Source organism: Penicillium crustosum (assembly GCF_028827405.1).
Source record: "Penicillium crustosum strain IBT 35664 chromosome Unknown utg000001l_segment0_segment0, whole genome shotgun sequence".
Lineage (NCBI taxonomy): Eukaryota > Fungi > Ascomycota > Eurotiomycetes > Eurotiales > Aspergillaceae > Penicillium > Penicillium crustosum.
Window position 1 is genome coordinate 6,997,382 of NW_026623122.1, and position 19,868 is coordinate 7,017,249.

At 49.3% G+C, this 19,868-nt stretch overlaps 6 protein-coding genes across 6 annotated transcripts; 2 read left to right on the forward strand and 4 right to left on the reverse strand.

The window, feature by feature from the left end:
- Positions 1-179: 179 nt before the first annotated feature.
- On the reverse strand, positions 180-2,013 carry N7487_002654 (Mo25 family protein). Its single transcript, XM_056870401.1, has 5 exons — positions 1,811-2,013; positions 1,699-1,759; positions 1,153-1,631; positions 810-1,082; positions 180-749 (listed from the first exon to the last, which is right to left on the reverse strand). The coding sequence occupies exons 1-5, from the start codon at positions 1,913-1,915 to the stop codon at positions 516-518; spliced, it is 1,152 nt and encodes a 383-aa protein (XP_056735185.1). The 5' UTR covers positions 1,916-2,013; the 3' UTR covers positions 180-515.
- A 190-nt stretch (positions 2,014-2,203) lies between these two features.
- Positions 2,204-4,082, forward strand: N7487_002655 (protein arginine methyltransferase RmtB; the record flags this gene model as incomplete). Its single annotated transcript, XM_056870402.1, has 4 exons — positions 2,204-2,441; positions 2,514-2,927; positions 2,981-3,218; positions 3,272-4,082. 4 exons carry the CDS (start codon positions 2,204-2,206, stop codon positions 4,080-4,082), a joined length of 1,701 nt encoding a protein of 566 aa, XP_056735186.1.
- Positions 4,083-4,285: 203 nt separating this feature from the next.
- On the reverse strand, positions 4,286-5,484 carry N7487_002656 (uncharacterized protein; the record flags this gene model as incomplete). The annotated part of the gene is made up of 2 exons (XM_056870403.1): positions 5,395-5,484; positions 4,286-5,333 (listed from the first exon to the last, which is right to left on the reverse strand). The coding sequence occupies exons 1-2, from the start codon at positions 5,400-5,402 to the stop codon at positions 4,286-4,288; spliced, it is 1,056 nt and encodes a 351-aa protein (XP_056735187.1). The 5' UTR covers positions 5,403-5,484.
- A 267-nt stretch (positions 5,485-5,751) lies between these two features.
- On the forward strand, positions 5,752-8,376 carry N7487_002657 (AAA family ATPase SEC18; the record flags this gene model as incomplete). The annotated part of the gene is made up of 3 exons (XM_056870404.1): positions 5,752-6,089; positions 6,163-6,457; positions 6,505-8,376. The coding sequence occupies 3 exons, from the start codon at positions 5,752-5,754 to the stop codon at positions 8,374-8,376; spliced, it is 2,505 nt and encodes an 834-aa protein (XP_056735188.1).
- An 832-nt stretch (positions 8,377-9,208) lies between these two features.
- N7487_002658 (KxDL motif-containing protein) lies at positions 9,209-10,083 on the reverse strand (the record flags this gene model as incomplete). The annotated part of the gene is made up of 3 exons (XM_056870405.1): positions 9,209-9,290; positions 9,479-9,631; positions 9,776-10,083. 3 exons carry the CDS (start codon positions 10,081-10,083, stop codon positions 9,209-9,211), a joined length of 543 nt encoding a protein of 180 aa, XP_056735189.1.
- Positions 10,084-13,699: 3,616 nt separating this feature from the next.
- On the reverse strand, positions 13,700-19,342 carry pkhB (putative sensor histidine kinase/response regulator; the record flags this gene model as incomplete). The annotated part of the gene is made up of 3 exons (XM_056870406.1): positions 13,700-14,008; positions 14,066-14,179; positions 14,231-19,342. The coding sequence occupies 3 exons, from the start codon at positions 19,340-19,342 to the stop codon at positions 13,700-13,702; spliced, it is 5,535 nt and encodes a 1,844-aa protein (XP_056735190.1).
- Positions 19,343-19,868: the final 526 nt, after the last annotated feature.

Below are 19,868 nucleotides of genomic sequence, written 5' to 3' on the forward strand. Positions count from 1 at the left end.
TTTACATATACTACATACATATGTATATATACAACTCGTAACTCGATATCTTCATAACCATACTACTCGTAATTCTCTACTCCGTACTCTGTTCTGTTCCTCATTCCCCTCTTAAAATAGAATACCAAGGGGGGTGTCCCACCTCTATGGGCCGCGTGTGGATCGGAAACAAGGAGTGTGGTGGAGTACGCTAGTTCTAAGGTGCTTAGATTAGAATCATTGCCCAACGGATGTGACATCAAGAGGTAATCTGTTCAATTGTATCCGTGCATACCCAACTATAGAGTACGTGGACAACACAGAGTAGATGCAATTAAAACCCCCCAATTCCCCCCTGAACGCCCCAGATGTACAAAACGCGTGGAACTCCTGTAGCCGAGGCTTGGATAACCATCAGCTGTCAATGCTCAATGCAGTCAAAAAGGGGGAAAGCCCCCAGCTAGAACCAGCGCAAAAAGAAAAAGTATCATAAGGGCGTGAAACGGTCAATCCAGCGACCCAGCGTTAGATCCAGCTCAAGCCACAGCAGCTGCGTGAGCTGATGGCGAGTCGCGAGTTGGCCGAGCCCGATCTACAGGCTCTTTGGGCAAGAGTTCGATCTGACGGACTAGGAAGCTCTTCTCATCCGTAAATTGATCATCGTCAGTTCGGTCCTCCAAGAATTTAGGTAAAAACCTCAGCAGTCGATCACGGTTGTTGATCAGAATTCGTTGCACCGGCACCGATTTGGTCGGGTTGGCCACAAACACCTAATACCTTGTCAGAGCGAGCCCTCATTTGCGTTAGGAGTGATTTGAGGGCAAACTTACTTTGAAAACATGGAATCCTTCGTATTGTACCATCTTGCGGTCGTCCCGCAGCAGTTTCATGCAGAGTTTGAGATTATCTCCACTCTCCACGTATGCCATCATCACATTGTAGTTCGCACGGTCCAATAGGATCTCCCCAAGAAGCTTGATGCTTTGACGCTTGGTGACATACGAGTCCGAGTGGACCAGGATGCTGTTGAACCGCCCAAAGAATAGTTCAAAATTGGTTGCCAGGTACGAAGTCACGAGGCTCTTATGGCGGGTCAAAATCTCCTATAAAAGATATGTTAGCCATTTATCATCCCGTGGTCAACCTTGGGATAACTATCGATCTGGAACTTACCCTGAATGTGGTGAACGCATCTGCGCTGACTTCGAAATTGCTCTTGTCGATCCAATCAAAAAATCTCCAGAACACACCATCTCCCCGTTGCGGCTGGTTAGGCTTCACATCTGATAGTCGTATCGCCGATTCTCCTTCACTGGATTGGTCGTACAATACAATAGCGGTGATGACGTCGAATTTCAATGCCTCTCGAAGAATGACGCCACATGGCATTGCACTTTGACTCTGCATGTAGCCACGGCATAACTCGACAATGATTTCTGGCCGATGGTGGACAAGGTATGAGATGACTGGAGGATCCTTCTCGACGCCATATGAATTAGGCCGAAACCGAAGGATATGGGAGAATACGGTCTGGGTATCTTTTCGGGCTTCGAAGGGAAGCAAATGGATGCTTTTGGATAGATCAAAGAGTAGATCTTCTTGAAGGGTTGCTTGAACAAGTGCATGGACTTGATCCACTGATGCTGAGACCTCTGAACATGAAGATTATTGGGTTAACTCCTTAAAATTGCGCGTTGGGTATTACTTCCAAAGACCAACCTGGTGTTCCTTGTACTATCACCTTCATTTGACTGAGTTGCTTAGCCAGCTCCTCTTCGGCCTATTTTATTCGTTAGTCGGATTCTTCCATGTTTGATATCTCCAAACGAACCTTGGGAGCATTCTGGGAGTCATGGATCCTCAGTAACAATTCCTTGGTTGTCCGGACGATATCAGCAGGTTGCCGCGACCGGCCACGATTGAAAAAGAAAGCCATGGTGAGATGGAGAGAATATGCGGCAAATTGAGAAAGAAACTGAAGATTAAGGTGACATGGAATAAGTTATAATTGCAACGGAAGAATCAAGACTGAGTCCAAGGGGAAGCAAATGTGATGTATTCGACTGCAAGTTGCGAATAAACAAACCAGGGCGGGGCAACGGGCAACGGGCTCCTGCTGCCTGAGGCATCCGCTGATAACGGATTTTTTTTTCACTATCAAATTGCTATCTCTGCCCCTCCCCCTCCAAGGTTGAAATAATTTGATATTGGCCATTTATAAGTCATGTCAGCTTCCAATACCGTGGATCCACCTGTGGGTGAGAGATTCCCTGACTCGCATTCGGTATCGGATTCCTCCGATTCTAGCAACGAGGAGGGCTGGGAAGATGTCGAGCCCGATGATGAGTCGCAGCCTGTGGTTGGCCTCTTCACTGAGCAGGTCTTCCCTGATGCACGCTCAATGCTAAAGGAGTGCAAGGAAAAGTACAATTTTGATCTATTGAAGATTCAGAAGGATCTTGGTATGTACAGCTTCCTTCTACTACTCTTGCGGGAGGTCCAAAAATTGAGGCTAATTATTTTTCCGCTTCTAGATTTGGATTTCCTCGACAACATCAAGTTAGTCAATTACGTCCGCACCGAAGTCAAGAACGGAAACAACACCCCCGATGTTTCATCCAAGTCCAAATTCGAGGATGATGTTTATCTCAAGCCCGTTTTGGAGGACGATGCTCTCTTGTACAGCTTGGACGATCTTGCCGAAGAACAGGGCGAAGACGCTGCCCCTGCCACCGAGACAAACCGACAGGTTCTCGAACTCCAGGAGAACTTGGAGCGATTGCAGACCCAATTCTCCGAGTACCGTCTTGCTGTGCAGAAGTCGATGGACGATCAATTGTCGAAGGAGGATGATAAGCTTGCTGAATCGAACCCTCAGCCCTCGGCCAAGGCTATCGACAGATTGCAGGATGCTGAAGATGGATATTTCGTCTCGTACGCTTACAATGGTAGGGTATTTCGCTCAAATTTATCATTCATATAAAACTAACATAGTCTAAAGGCATTCACGAATCTATGCTCAAGGACACCATCCGTACCGACTCTTACCGCGATTTCGTGTACGAAAACAAGCATGTTTTCAAGGACAAGGTTGTTCTTGATGTTGGCTGTGGCACTGGTATCTTGTCCATGTTCTGTGCCAAGGCTGGCGCAAAGAAGGTCATTGCTGTCGACAACTCGAACATCATTGACCGGGCTAAGGAAATTGTCCACGACAACGGCCTTGAAGATGTGATCACGTAAGACTCGTAACCATCCCCCAAGGAATAGACAAGTACTGACTCTATCCCAGGTGTATCCGTGGAAAGATCGAAGAGGTTACTTTGCCCGTCGAAAAGGTCGATATCATCATCTCCGAATGGATGGGTTACGGTCTCCTTTTCGAGGCTATGTTTGATTCCGTCATCTACGCCAGAGATCGTTACCTCGCTCCTGGTGGTCTTATGGCTCCTTCTCACGCTACCCTGCGCCTCGCCCCTTACGCCGACCCGGAATTCATCGCGTCGCACATCTCGTTCTGGCACAACGTCTACGGTTTCAAGATGGACAGCATGCTTCACAAGATCTACGATGAGGCTGTGGTTCGCAGCAACCAGCCCACGACCGTTGTCGGAGAGTCTCAGATTTTCTTGACACTTCCCCTGCACACCATCACTGTTGAGGAGCTGTCGTTCTTGAAGGAATTCCAGGTCACCTTGAACCAGGATGTTGATGCATTGGATGGATGGATTATCTGGTTCGACATCTTCTTCATGCCCTCCCGAGAGTCTGTTCTACCTGAGGATGCCATCCCCTCAGACATGCAAAAGAAGGGAATTGTCTCGTTCACTACTGGTCCTCATGGAACCGAGACCCACTGGCAACAGACTGTCCTTCTCATTGACCATGCCAAGGACCACGCTAAGCAAGGTTCCCAGGCCTTGAAGAAGGGCCAAGTCATCACCGGCAAAATCGGTTATGAGAAGACCGAGAAGGGCTCTCGGGGGTGGACATCAGTGTTCAATGGGAGTCCGATGCAAATGAGAAGGGGGTCCAGCTATGGAGCCTCGTATAGGATCGAGCGATCTTTTAATACGTTTTCTGATGAACTAAAAGAGATATGACCACCTACATAGAAAAGGTTTATATAACCCAGCGAATATAAAAAAATGAGGTTTGTGGCCTTGTGACGTCTTTGTTGGTAGTCTTTTTCAGATGTCTAAGAAGACATTTTTTTTTTGGTGTTCCCTTATTTAGGAACAAGCAATATAGGTATCGATGTCGTAATTTGAGTCATGATCTCGTAGAACAAATGAAACATCTACAATTAATTCTGCGCTTCAGAATGTTTTTCCCGCCTAGGAGCCTCAGAACGTTCGTCGTGGCGATGGCGATGACTGCGATGAGAGGAGTGATGATAAGAGCGATGATGAGAGTGATCTCGGCTTTGATCTCGACGGCGACGATGATGTCTGTCAGAACTTCTTCTGTCCTTCTCACGTTCCCTGTCTGGGGCATCTAGTTTGAATCTATCAAGGCTGTTCACTGACGCGGATCGCCTTCGCCGATGGCCTGACCTCCGTATTTCCTCGGCTTTCAGAGTTTCGATCTCTCTTCGCTTCTCATCGTTCCACCGTTTCCTTTCCTGCTCTGTTGCTTTCAACTGACGCACACCCCGCTTTATGGCTGCGAGCGGGTCATTCGCACTCATTCGAGCCTGTGTTCTCTCTTTGCGTCTTGGGTCCTCATTACCCCAGACATCTTTCTCAGGCATCGCCCCTGGCGCTGTTGCATTTTGTTCTGAGGAGGAATACCACGGTTTCCGACCAATAGTCTCCTTAAAGCCCGCGGCGTTAGAGAACCTCATTGTGTATTGGTCTTCATAGCTGCGCTTCTTCCGTGCAGTTTCAGCCTCTGCTTCGGCATTCTTCTCTGTTTTAGCACTTGCGGCTGGGAACAGGTTGATATGGCCGGCCTTGTCTAGGATCGGGGCTTGTGCTGTATCAGCCTTGCGAGAGGCGAGCATCAACTCTTCCCGCTTAGCAACTGCTTGCGCCGCATCCTCCCGAGCATATCGTATATCTCGATCCGTATCATCTTCCCCGGCAATGCGTCTTCTCTTACGAAATCCTCCAACGTCGCCAGCGGACTTTTTGTCTGATCGAGGCCCGAGTTCAGACGACAGATGGGAGGGCGCCGGTGGGGGTGTAGCCGGACGTTCGCCGCGAAGAATCTTGATCCTGCGTTCGGCATCGACCTCTTGCATAATACGTTCATCTTCTTCTTCGCGGGCTTTTGCTTGCGCCTCGTCGCGCTTGACGCGTTCGATATTCTCGACGTTGTAGACGTTCCATGACTTTTTGCCGAGTAGATGGCTATAAAATAATTAGCTGGATTCGTAGATATTAAAAAATCGAAAGAAAACCCCCAACTTACAGAGGCATCTTGGAAACTGACCCTTGCGTGGAGGTTGCTCGATAGCAAAGAGCTGGTCTTATCGATAATGACGTCCCCACGGCCCGACGCTGTTCCCGGGGTGGCCAAATGCCCCGTCGAAAGCTTGACGGCTCCAACTCTCTTCTCTTCCCTTTAAATTTGATTTGCTCTGGATATCAGCATATATCCAGCAAATCCTTGAACATAAAAGTTTGAGAATTGACTCCAGGTCACCCGCGCTGCAGAGCCGACTGACTTGCACGGTTGCCTGCTCCTTTCCCGACACAGTGTCACTAAAACAATAGCTTCAACGGTTCTCCCCTCAACCTCTGATTAGCGACAATTAAACGGTCCATCATGTTCAATCGCAGCAATATCCCGAATCCATTCAGCTCCAGCGGACAACCCTCCCCGCAGGGTCACCCGAACCCCAACCAAGCACCCCCACGGTATGATACCGATCGCTCCCCCTCGTCCAGCGCAGGCTATGCAGCTCGGATCTATGGTGATGATGATGTGCCGATGACTGATGTGTATGATGATATAAGGGGTTACGGAGGCCCACCTCCACCAGGAGGGAGACCGCCGCAGCAGCAGATGCCTTCCAGGATGCAGTCCGGACAAAGAGGCGGAGGCCAGACTTGGACTCTTCATCCCAGCAAGAGTCCGAACGAACACTACACATTTGGAAACCTGTGAGTATCCTCTGGCGGGCCTTTTATTCTCGGGAGGGTACTAACACGCAGTAGCGTCGCTGTTTCGCCGCAGGACATCCCACCTTCACGAGATGGTACCGACGTTCTCCTCCTTATCAATGACCTCTTTGTCTTCTCTGCCCGCCCTCTCGAAGGTTTCCCCCGGTTACATGAGCATGTCGGACCCTCAGCGGACATGGGCCAACATCGGATTGAGAGATGCCATCAAGGTGCAGCTGTACGATCCGTTTAGCCAAGGCGGCCAGGCCTACCTAGGCTCGGCGGATGTTGAGGTCAGCTTCGCATCTACCAAGAAGCGGGTTGAAGCTCCTTACGACCAAGATGAATTAGCACAGGCGGTGATTAGGGTATGCCGACTTCATTCCAGTCCTGAATACATGCTAACAAACCCCAGAATTTCGAGAACCAACTATTCTCGCCTGGCCAGAGAATCCTGATGGATAATAAGAGCATCCCGCTCTTACTACAGGTCAAGACCGTTCAGCGGGTTGATTTGACGTCAGAGAAGGCTGATCTTAGTTCTGGACAAGTCGAGACCGATCCTACAGCCAGGGGTATTCTCACACGCCACACTCAACTTAACTTTTTCAAGGATACTCAGACCGGCATCAACGTGAAGCCATCTAACCGCCGCCCGGCGGCCAACTCTATTATCCAACCAGGCTTCAAGTTCCAGGACATGGGTATTGGTGGTTTAGACTCTGAGTTCAGTACGATCTTCCGTCGTGCTTTCGCCTCTCGCATTTTCCCTCCTGGTCTGGTCGAGAAACTTGGTATTCAGCACGTTAAGGGTCTCTTGCTTTATGGACCTCCAGGAACGGGTAAAACTCTCATTGCTCGACAAATCGGAAAGATGCTTAACGCTAGGGAGCCCAAGATTATCAACGGTCCAGAAGTTCTGAACAAGTATGTGGGTCAGTCGGAAGAAAACATCCGAAAGATGTTTGCGGATGCCGAGAAGGAGTATAAAGAAAAGGGTGATGAGAGTGGTCTCCATATCATCATCTTCGATGAGCTGGATGCAGTGTGCAAGCAGCGTGGTAGCGGAGCTGGCGGTGGCACCGGCGTCGGCGACAGCGTGGTCAACCAGCTCCTTTCGAAGCTCGATGGTGTCGACCAACTGAACAACATCTTGTTGATCGGTATGACCAACCGAATGGACATGATTGACGAGGCTTTGCTGCGTCCCGGTCGTTTAGAAGTGCACATGGAGATCTCGCTCCCCGACGAACATGGTCGAAGTCAAATCCTCAACATCCACACCGAGAAGATGCGGAAGAATAATGTCATGGATACGGATGTTGACTTGGCCGAGCTTGCTCATTTGACGAAGAACTTTTCCGGTGCTGAAATCGCAGGTTTGGTCAAGTCTGCTTCGTCCTTTGCTTTCTCCCGCCATGTCAAAGTCGGCACTATGGCTAGTATCAATGAGGATGTGGTAGACATGAAGGTCAACCGAGCCGACTTCCTCCACTCTCTTGATGAAGTCAAGCCTGCCTTTGGTGTGTCTGAGGAAGAGCTGTCCAGCCGCATTCCATATGGCATTATCGACTATTCTCCGACTATCAGCGAGATCCTGCGGGAAGGCGAGTTATTCGTCAAGCAAGTTGGAGTGGCTGAGTCAACTCCATTGTTCTCTGTCCTACTTCACGGCCCTCCTAGCAGCGGCAAAACCGCCCTGGCAGCACGGATTGCTATTGACTCCGGCTTCCCCTTCATCAAGTTGATCAGTCCGGAGGACATGGTGGGCTTTAGCGAGCCAGCAAAGATCTCACACATCAGCCGAATCTTTGACAGCGCCTACAAGAGTGCTACAAGTATTGTTGTCATTGACAACATCGAGCGAATCATCGACTGGGTGCCGATTGGTCCTCGCTTCAGCAACAGCGTGCTGCAAGCTCTCATGGTTTTCCTGAGGAAGCAGCCAACCCACGGACGTCGTCTGTTGGTTCTGGCCACGACAACTGAGCGTGCCTTGATGAAGCAGCTAGATATCTACAACTCCTTCAACTCGGATATCATGGTTCCCAATGTTAGTTCCTTCGGTGAACTACAATTCGTCATGGAGAAATCCGGTGCATTTGACGCACAGGAGATTGCGCAAGCTCTCGAGTCAGTCGGTGGACTTGCGGATGACGGGCGCTTGAGCGTCGGCATCAAGAAGATCCTCTTGGGTATTGAAACGGCCAAACAGGATTCGGACAAGGTTGGCCGCTTTGTTCGCGTTATCAACCGTGCTATTGAAGAGGAACGGAGTTTCCAGTAAACATTTTTTTATAACGGGCGTTCCTTTTTCTGAATACAGCTGGGATTGTAACTAGATTAGTCCTGGAGTATATAGGTGCTTACAATCCTTGTTTCTCTTCCGTTGGTGTCTATACAAGTCCATCACCTCGCAAACATCGAGTCAAATCTTTGATCGGCACATTTTGGGAGAACTAACAATGGCATACACAATATCGTTCCAACGCTGTATGACGAAGTCATTTTTTTAATTCAGTTTCGCTCCATGTTCATACAGAGGCTGGGGTCATGCTAGTTGGTTGTGTTGACTACTTGCAAACACTCAAGCCCAAAACACTACAGGTCTTTTATATAAATCAAGAGATCGAGTATCTAAACCCCTTTTGAATTTCAACGTTTGCTTAGCTCGTATTGAATTGTACATGTAAGTAACAACCGTTTTAGTGTGTCCGGCCAGATACATCAGTCTTCAACGTCAAACTCGCAGTAACACAACAGTACACCATACGACTGTCAACGGTGCTCTACGGCCCCAGAGAGATCCAGGCATACTTCAAGGCCTCATATTACAGGCCTCCAAGGCAACAATTATTAGGCCATACGGAAAAACTGGTAAAACCAATACCACTCAGAGAACGCTCTTTACTACATATACGTAAAGAGACACAAATTACCTATCCAAGATATACAAAGACCCAACCAAAGAATCCAAAGCGCGCCAAACCCAACGAAAAAGCTACAAGATCCAAAAATAACCCCATATCCATCCCAAGATCCCAATTTTTCCAAGTCAAGGGGGGTTACCCCATCATATCAGTCATCAAGCAACCCATCGCAGCCCAAACAAGGCCCAATCAGTAGTCATCATAGGCGTACTTCTTCGAAGCACGACGGTACTCTTCAGGATGAGCCTTCTCAGCCTTAGTCTTCAGGGCACTATTTCCAGCCACGTGTGTCAGCCTTCTAGAAGCACTCTCATCGGCGCTAATGCCGCAGGCACGGCGCTGATCGACGTGCACGTGCCAAGCTCACACCGGCGGAGCGGAAGCCCCTGTCGCGGAGCGGAGCGGAACTTGCACGTCCATCGTACCACATTGCCCGGATGGAGAGGTGGATTCGCTTACCTGACGCGCTTTTGCGTCCATTCCAGGTCGCGCTTTGTCTCTCGTGCGGTTTTTAGGCCTTCGGAGAAATTCGCCCGTGCGCCTTTCAGTCGGCGTTGCGCGAGAGCTTGTAGCTCGAGGAGTTCTTGCTGCTTTGCGTTCAACTGCCCAGATCTGTGCGTGTAGGCGTTGTTAGCTTGGTGTTTCTGAAACTTGGCATGTCTTGCTTTGGCTTGTTTTGTGAAACGCCATCTCCTGGTGGTGGTCGCTGCGGGGGTGGAATTGCGAATGCTGAGAAAGTGTTCCAGGGAAACTCACGTCTGCGCTTGTCGTGCTAAACCCTTGTCCAATGGCGTCGGATCAAATGCGTCCTGCATGCGGTCGCTCAGGACCTCCACGACATCGACGCCAGCGTACGATGCAAAGCTGGAGTCGTACTCGCCGGCAGAGCTGAAGGTAAGCCCGCCAGAGGAACGACTACCGGCAGTGGTGCTTGCATCAGAGAAGTCTGGTGGGGAGCCAGAAACTCTGGAAATTGGGTAGAGAGATGCTGGCGCCGGCGCCTTGGAGGGTGCATGGTGGTATGGGTAGGCAGCAGGCTGGTAATAGTGACGCTGGGTGGCCATGACGACGATTGACTGCAACAACAGCAAGTGTTAAAGTTGGAGTAAAGAAGAAGTATGAAGCTCAAGTGGACTTCACTGAAGTAAGATGAATCAAGAAGATGGAAAGGATACGGAACAATGTGCAAACGGGCCTAACTCGGAGTGATGGGAAAGGAAGAAGAAGGAAGACAATCCCCCCCCGGGCCAGATGGGAGATTTTATAACCTCCTGCGGGAAGTCTTCTGTCCGGCGGATGCTCCTATTCTGGTGGAGGCGAGTGTGATGGCAAGGATTGCGAAGGCCTCGAAGGAGCCATTGGACCACTCGGGGCACATTGACTCGCACCCCTCTCTCTGTACCCCCAATCCCCGAGCTCCGTCTGCACGTACGTCTCCGTATCTGCCCGCCTATTTGCCTCTTGAAACGCCTTGACCCCGCTCAGAGTGAAAAAAAGACTCAATTTGTCTGGTCGAGGACGCCAGCCTTCCTCCACTAGGGTTTCCGCCATTCCATGGCGGCGTGGTGCAAATCCGGTCTCGATCTACGCCCCTCTTCCTGGTCTAACTTTCGGGGCCAAAGCGTGGACTGTATGTGTTCAGGAATTGACTAGAAAGGACATGGAAGATGGGTTTGAAAAGAGTAGGATGAGTGGAGTTGGTGGGAAGGTGAGATATAAATATCGCCTTGGCCATCCTTCCTTCGCCCACTTTTTCTTGACTTTTTTTTTCTTTTCCTCTCTCACAATTATCTCATTTTCCCCTCTCTCGTCCCCATTAGACTGGATTTTTTCTTGAGAAATTCGGTGGCTGGGAAGAGGACGATCAAGGTTGATTCGTTCAACAAAAGCCCCAAAGATAAGACGAACTACACAAGAACCGGTATGACATATTTCCCCTTCTAACTGTCCAAGTCTAACACGATGGTTAGTTTATCGGTTTTCTATACATATACAAACGTTGAAGTTGTATGGTTGTGGTCAAATACGCCATTCCGCGAAAACCCAAAAGATCGGGATGTCTCGCGGCCTTACATCATCTTTGGGATCGGAGCCCAAAAGCCCAAAAATGAGGATCGCTGCATTCAATTCCAGGTCACACGGATATTGTTGGACACCACTGCATGAACTAAAGGACCGTGAGAAAGATTGACATTCGAAACTGTTCCCGAATCAGTGAGCCCATGCTTCCTTTGCAAGGTTCTAACAAGAATCATCCCGGCAATATATGGGCAAAAAGGCAAAGTGGTGTGACCAATGCGCCATAAGTCCAGGTCGAACGACAAGACAAAGAAGTCAAAAAACACAAAGTGAACATTGATCCCCGTCCCTCTGTTCGTCTGCCTGCATGCGGCTGTTATTGCTGCACAACGACGAGAAAGCCCCCCCTTCTCGCACGAATCCACCAATAGCCAGCAGATCCATTGGCAGCAGAACAAAGGGAATTGCTGCATGGACAAGCGCTCTAGACGCCCATTAATGTGGAAAGAGAGCACGCAGCTGGCCCCCACTCTATGCAGATGGTCGATGACTTGCTTGACGATAGCTATGGGGCCTGTATGATAAAGCGAAGCCATCCGGCAAGCCCCGTCGGACATACTCTATGAGAAAATGCTGTGCCGCCCACAACCCTTCATAATTGGTCCCAGATACTTGCTGACATGAACACCACGCAGGCCCAACTAGGTGGGAAGGAAATGGGACTGCAGGGCACATCCTTCGAGGTCCGGGTGTTCCAAACTGGATCTGGATCTGCCTTGCTGGCTCTAAGTCTCCTTGTTCTCGTTTTTCTTCCCGCTAGTTGATGCATCACTGTGCCTAAAAGCCAACCTCCATGCCTTACAGCCTGACGACTCACGATGTGCCCCGTCAACCCACAATGTTACCGAGGAACCCTGTGACACCACCCTCTTCCATTTCCAATCTGTCATCAAGAACCCTGATTCGATTAATATTGCAGGGGTGCCATTCATCTTGCTTTATGCTGAAAATGGCAGAGCTCGATCTCTTATTCGGCCAGGGCTAACATCGGGCAGCACGGCAACTAATGACGCGCAGTGCACACCTCGGCTTGAAATGGGCCATACAATTTTTTTTATCCTTTCGCTCTTCGCCATAGTCTTTCCACCAACTCAGTCTTGATCCGCCCCTCCTTTAACTCAGCCTTCAGACTCAAAGGCGTGTTGCTTTGATCCTTCCAATGTTAATACTCCGTATAGGTACTATGCCAACAGAGTTTCCTTGTAAAGGTTACACGAGCCCGCTGTTTTGGTCCGAATATTGAGAAGAATTGTATCTGTGCCTGCTTTTATTGACTATGGCGCTCAATTAATGTGTTGTGTTTTTCTAGGATTACCCGGGTAGTGTGTGTAAAGTGTTTCCAAGTTTGAATCGACCATGTTCACGACCTTTGCCTCTTCAAATATGCCAAATTCGAATTCAAATCCCAGACTGCAGTCGAATGAATTCAATAAATCCAAGATCAATCCAAATCCAACCCGTTTATTGTTTTTCCAGCGCACAAGTGGGGGTTGCGGGGATTTTCTACTTCCTTCACCGCCACATGCGCCATGGCCAACTCACTCGCTTTCCCTTTTTGGGAATTATCACTCTACTCCGTAGTATAGGGTCTAGTTCATCTCGTATACTATTTCTGATTGGTTTATTTGTCGACTTTACATTGATTTATAATGCCGTACACTCCCAAGGTCTTTACAATGTACCTGTGGTGCCTAATGGTACCTTATTGGAGTATTTTTCAGCCTCTTTTAATCATCATATTTAATGGTTTATATTAATAGCCCGCATTAACCTCAACTACTATCATCCACGCAGATAAAGACAGTACTTGATAATGAGATCTTGGCTGTTTTAGATCGTAGCAAGTGATCCAATTACGATATATATGCCAACCTTGTAAACGCCCATAAGAAAAAAGTACCCATGAGAAGCCCAAGTATCTGGCATCCTGTTCCATGCACCGTCCAAACGCCAAAGCAGAAAGCATATTAAACCCCAGAAAAGAAAGAGGACACAGAGAAAGAAAGTAAAAAGATTTGGATTATTAACAAATACAGATCCAGAAAATAGACAGGTGCCATGCGCTCATAATCTGGTATCACAAGAAAGTAAAGAAAGGCCAAAAAGAAACATAAACAAGAGGGATTCTGCTTGCTTGGTAAACCCAAAATCGAGAGAGAATTAGAGCACTGACGCCACGATGCACAGGCTCGGAGGGCGGAGGGCATCTGTACTCTTGAATGGACAGAGTAAAGAAAACGAGGGAAGGATAGATGCCCTCCTGACCCTGTGCAAATGCAAATGTCGCAATAGGACTTCCAAAACGGTGGGATCAGCCCTGAAATGTAAACGAGCACGCTTCATGCACGTTTGGCGAGCTTCCAATGGCTCTTCTGTGCAATCCACCAAATCCGACAGGACATTTCCATCGAAAATGAATCACCAAAACGTCACTCCGTGGTCCATCGTAAAAATATCAGATGCAAGATCCGGAGGAGTGGGATACGTCTGGCTATATACATATATAAAAGAAAGGGAATATTAAAACAAAGACATGCTATCAAAGCAGCAAAGATGTAAGGGGTGAAGATTGCTAGGGCAGGAAAAGACCCGGGGAAGTCCCTAGCGGCGAGTAGCGATGGGCTGTTGTTGTTCTGGGTTAAGACGGTCTGGGTTAAGACGGTCTCGCAGAAGCATGAGTGGGCGACCGGGCTCGAGAAGGCCCATCATCATCTTGCCCAATTCATTGTGTTTGATCGGCTTGGTAACGTAGTCATTGAAACCTGCACGAGCAGCGTTTTCAATTTGATCTGTCATTGCGTTTGCTGAAAGAGCCATGATTGGAATCTGTGGGTAATGGTTTTTTTGTTCCCAGTCACGAATATCTCTACAGGTATCGTAACCGTTCTTGATGGGCATCTGGATATCACACTACGAATCAACGCGGTTAGCTTTGTGTGGGAAGAAGGAATGTACAGTAAAGCTCACGATGATGAGAGAATAATATCCTGGCTCTTTAGAGAGCACCATGTTAGTGCATTCCAGTCCATTGGATGCAGTCTCCGACATCAGCTTGATCTTGTCCAAATACTTCAGCATGACCTATATATGAGTTAGCAATCGATTCAACGACGTTCCCATAGATAAACTTACATCTCGGTTGGTTTCGTCATCCTCGACGAGCAAGATTCGATAACCCTTGTTGCCCAAAACTTCTTTGACCATCTTGGAGACGGTCTTGAAGTTGTTATTGATCTCGCGCGCCATGTCTTGGTTCCGATCCTTGCTCAGCTCGCGCTTGCTCTTGGGATCGAAAATACTTGAGAAAGCAGAAGGTTTGACAGGCTTCGGCACAATGAAAACCTGCTTTCCTGAAGCTGCTAGCTGTTTGACCCGTGAGCTGATTTGGCGCTTTTGGTAAAGGTCTGCGATTATGACGATGACGGGCGCGGGATCCAAGGCAGGTTCTGACATGTGCTGAATGACCTCCAAGATATCATCAGTTGGAAGGTTCAAGACAATATGTGTGCAAGGTTGGGCATCGGAAGCAGAGTGCATCGCATCTTTCCATTCATCAACATCAACTAACGTGGTGACCTTGAACGAGATCTCATGAGGGACGACCTGCTCAATGTGCTGCTTTATGGCTTGCCGGGAGTTTTTGAGCGGACATAGGATTACGATGGAGAAAGGGCCATGCACGGGCACAGATGCTGGTCCTATTGGTGTATCCGAAGAGGCAGACGCTTGAGACGTAGGCGACACAACGCCACCCTGTGTGTCGGGCCTTGGAACGGCAGGTTGAACTCTCGGATTCGAGACTGCATCTGGCATATTCCCCAAAGCGGTCGTCTGCTCCAATGGAAGCGACAGGGGTGCGGGGCCGATATCTGGGGTCGGGAGAGCAGAGGATGTAATTGACGAGGCAGAAAGGGTGGTGTCGGAGCTTTTGCCGGATGAATCGGAGTTTCTGGGAGCTAGAGGAGGTGCTTGTTGATAAGAGGTTGTTCTCGAGTTTGCCGGCCTTCTCGAAGCAGTTGAATTCTGGCGCATCAATTTGGGCTGTTCGGAAGGGGAAGGTGGCGTAGGGGCATCGACCTTGACGTTAAAAGAAAACTTTGCTCCCTGACCCTCTTTGCTGCTGGGGGTGAGCTTGCCGCCATGCATTTCAACGAGTTGCTTCGACAGGAAAAGCCCCAGGCCGCTACCTGCATGTTGCTGTGTCCCATTTTCTCCGAGCTGGCTGAATCTCTGCATCAGTCGTTCCGCGTCCTGGGAGCTGAACCCCTTTCCGGTGTCCACGACCTCGAAGTTCATGAATGCCTGGGTGTCGTTGGGATTTGCAGATGGATCCCGATACATGTCACAGCAGATGTGGATTTCACCCTGAGCAGTGAACTTGACTGCATTTCCGAGAAGGTTGATCAGGACTTGACGGATTCGGAACCGATCTCCAATCACCATCGATGGCAAGTCTTCACCTATAAGATAGTTGATTTCGAGACCTTTATCGATCGCTCGTGAGGCGATGGTGTCGATTACATCCTCGATCATTGATCGGATGTGGAACCAGGATTTGACCATTGACATCTTGCCAGCTTCGACGCGAGAAACATCAAGGATATTATCAACTAACTCGCGAAGATTGGTGGAGCTGTTTTGGATGGTATCCAGCATTCGCCTCTGATCACTATCAAGCTGCGTATCCAGGATGAACGGAATAGTACCAAGAATTCCATTGAGCGGGGTTCGGATCTCGTGTGACATGTTGCTGAAAAACTTTGTCTTGGACTCCATTTGGTGATTCAACTGCTGCATGGCCTTGTTAAGCTCTCTTTCGAGGTTTTTGCGGTCGTTGATGTCGGTACATGTTCCGTACCAGGAGGCTTCCTCACTCCCGAAACTGCTGGTCTTGACACGTACTACACGAACCAAATGCCACCGGAAATCGCCACCCCGAGAACGAAGGCGGATCTCAGTAGAATAGAATACACGGCCATTCTCGTCTTGCTGCAACGAAGCAATGCCCCGCCTCACAAGTTCATCGAGAGCTGACCCGACCATGAACTCAAAAGGCCCGCTGTCATTTTTATGTTGGTCCGCGTTCGGCGATGTTTTGTTGAGAGAGAGTTCACCGCACTTTTCGAGATCATCAGGGTGAACATGTTTAGCGAAGCCAAGGTCGTGTGCCTCCTCGAGGGGTTGACCAGTGTACAGATTCCACTGCTCGTTGACGAATATCAATCCGCGGTTCTCTGTTGCCTCAAACACAACCTGAGGGATCGAGTTGGAGAATGCACGATACTTTGCATCAATGGCAAACTTTTCCCTCTCTTGAATTGCCTCAAGCTCAGCAATATGCTGCTCATGGATGTCAAGAAAAGAGCCAATCCAGTACAGTACCTCTCCTGTTGATGATAACAGCGGATTGGCCCGGAAAATAAACCAGCGATATGCCGATTCATCATTGAATCTTCGGACCCGCACTCTTTCTGTGAACTGTGCACCGGTGCGCAAGGCATTGGCCCACTTGATATGCACATGCTCACTCTCGCTGCTATGGATGTTCTGCCAAGGATCCCGAAACTTTTGCTCCTGGTGCTGGCTTCTTCTGTAGGCATCGAACTTGGAATTGGTCCAAATCACCTCGCCACTCTGTGGTTTTGCCAAGAAGAGATGCAATGGGATCGAATTAAGCATCAGCTGGGCTATCGTGTCGGTGAATGGGCGCGGGAGCTCCCGCTGGAGTTGAGCATACAACGAGTTAGTAGAGGCTTGGCGTGATGATTGCTGGGTTGGTGAAAGGACATTGGGCGGCCTGGTATCTTGCAAAGGTGAGGCGACGTAAAAAGGTTGATCGTGTAGGTTGTTATCATCATTCGTGGCTGGTTTCCAGGCTACCTTGTCAGGAGAAATTGGCGTGGATGAATCAATGTTGGTGGTCTTCGACTTGAGAAGCCGTGGTCTGTTTTGGGATGCATTGTCTCGGGCATTTTTATTTTGAGGGACATTGAAGTAGCTGTCAGCAGCTTCTCCGCCCGATCGTGAAGCCACTCCGGGAGACTGGTTTGCGGACCCGAATCCAATATGCCCAAGATCAAATCCAGGAGTCCCCATAGCAGAAACAGCTGGACTAAACTTTACAGACGAATGGTCACTAGGGCTAGTGATGCTCGTGTGCGCGGACATTGAGTTGTTGTTGTCACCAACAGAGTAGCTGACGTGACCGCTTAGTCCTGCAACAAGCTCTAACTCACTGCTTGCATCCGAGAAAGTGCCCCCGAGACCCAAAAGATGACCATAGCGGGGAGTTTCAACCTTGGATGAGAGTTGTCTTTCAAGCTGGCTATATCGCTGAGCCAAGCAGAAAGAAGTTGTCAAATGCGGCATCAGAAATGAAAGCGATTGCCTGAGGTTAGGAGGATATGGAACGATTGTGCACAACATCGATACAACGGCAACAGGGAATCTCAATGTCGATGAAGAATCCCGGTCAGAGTGACCACCATGCAACAGAGGAATGTGGATAACGGTCTTGGATTGATCGATCCCAATGGCCTCTAGTGGAAGATTATTAGAGTAGTCGTGTGAAGGCGGATCCTTGGAGAAAGCTCCTTCATCGACTGAATGGTTTGTGAAGAACGGATTGTGCTCTGCATGTGTGCGAGGAGCGGGCGAAGGAGCAGGGGACTGGGACCACGGAGACTGCGGAATCTGCTCGTATTCATCGTACTGTTTCCATCCACTGACACCGAGGCCTTGCTGCATTGGTACACTCCCGATTCCCCTGTCACCAGGACCATCGGCATCAGGAGTAATTTGAACCATCTCATTCGGACTGTCGGCGGACTCGGTCCAACGCTGTGGATGTTGCGCGCTCTCTGTATATTCACGTGTTAAAATGGTGGGACGAGTACGCCCAAATAACCTGACCACACCCGTGCGCTTGATGAGAGGGTCTAGCTCTACCTCCAATGGTCTAGGTACGGGGAAGACAGCCTGCCGCATACTGCCGAGGAGACTGTCGATTGTATCGTGCTTGTCTTCGGAGTTCTCTCCCATCAAATGGTCTGTGCATGGCGGGTTTGGAGAAGCGATATGTACGTGCTTTTTCTCGGATTTGACATTTATCTTTGAAACTTGTGGCTGGTTTGGATCGTGAGGGGTGTGGCTTTTGTTTTTATCAAACCCAGCGAATGAATGCCGAGATAATAAGGATGGCCGGGAAGGCCCAGGCATTTTAGCCTGCTGGAACACTGTCTCCGTCTTCTGTTGTGTGACGTTTTTGCGTGGCTGAGGTTGCTCCGTTGACGGTCCCTTCTCCATGTGACGCGCTTGAAGTTCATGCAACGATGTATCGACGTTCTGGTTAAAAATTGCTTTTTGTCCCCATGGTACGTTCTCCAAATCAGTCACATCTCCAGGGACAGCGAGTGACACCCGCTCGGCCCCATAATGCGTTTGCAATATATCAATGAGGTTGGACCACCATGCTTCAAGCCCCGAGTCCGCATTCAGCTGAAGTGTCAGATCATATAAATTGGGACTGACGAAATTCGGATCTTCCTGGATTTGGTTATGATGAGCGGGAAGAAAGGTTGGACGCGGTTCCGAAGCTTTTGGTTCTGGCAGAGTTTGGGAGGTTGGTGTTGGCGATTGAGATTTCTCAGATGGGAGCTTCAGTCTAAATGGTCCCCCACGCGCTATTGGTTCAACCGCCATTTTGGTTTGTTTGTTCTGGATGTGTGGAATATGTGGGAAAGGATAGGACGGCGTGTGTGCTGGTTTGCGATCAGAAGGTGTCTCTGTCTGAACACCTTTGATTGTGCCTGCTGAACCTGCCGAGCCTGCGGAGGTATGCATGATGGGGGCAGGAGCCTCCGTTGAGGTATTGGACAAGGTATTGGACAAACGTCTCTTTCTTGCAGTATCATTCGAGAAGGTGGAGACGGGTTGACTCTGGGACGGATGTGGTTGGGTTTGCTGCATCTGTTGGTATACAAGGAGGTCTTCCATCTGCTTCCGAAGTTCCTTGAGGGTATGCGAACTCCGTCCTTGATCCTCCTGTCGCTCGGCTTCCGATCGTGCGTCCTCGGTGATGGGTGTTAGACCAATAACCTTCTCTGTAGAGTCACCGCGCGATAGCCGAGATGGCTGGAGAGATGACTTCTCAAGAGCATCTACCCTACCCGCAAGTTCATCCACCAATTTTTGGGATTGGTGACCATGTGGGGGGCGATGACCAGGCGATCTGAGAGGCTGCATATGATGAGATTGGGGCACCGCAGGTGGAAGTGTTTCTGTTGGCGAAGGGAATGGAGGACTCCTCCTACTATGGACATCCCCCATTCTCGCACCTCCACGAGTGGGGGAAAGGGTATAAATGGATATCAATAGTCGTGGGTTGAGGTATTGGATGGAACGATGTGAGGCGTTTATGGCTTGACCTAGGGCGCAACTGGGGGAGGTCAGATGTTGGCGGGTGGGGGTGGTTAAGGGAACCAAGGAAAAGAAAAACAGATTATGCCAAGGTTAGAATATGAGGTGAGAGTTGGATTTAGAATCATAAGAGATGAAGTTGAAGACGAATAAGGTTAAGGCGGTGTAATATCCAAAGGGGGAAACCGATATATCGAGGTGTTCGAGAGAGTGAGTGAGAACTTAGGGACACAGATTGTCCACGGGTACCAGGCCCATTGCTTGGATCGATATGGGAGTGGATGGGAGTGGATGAAGGAAGGAAAAAGTGGACTGGGGGCGTGATGCACCTGGGGGGCTATGACGTAGGAAA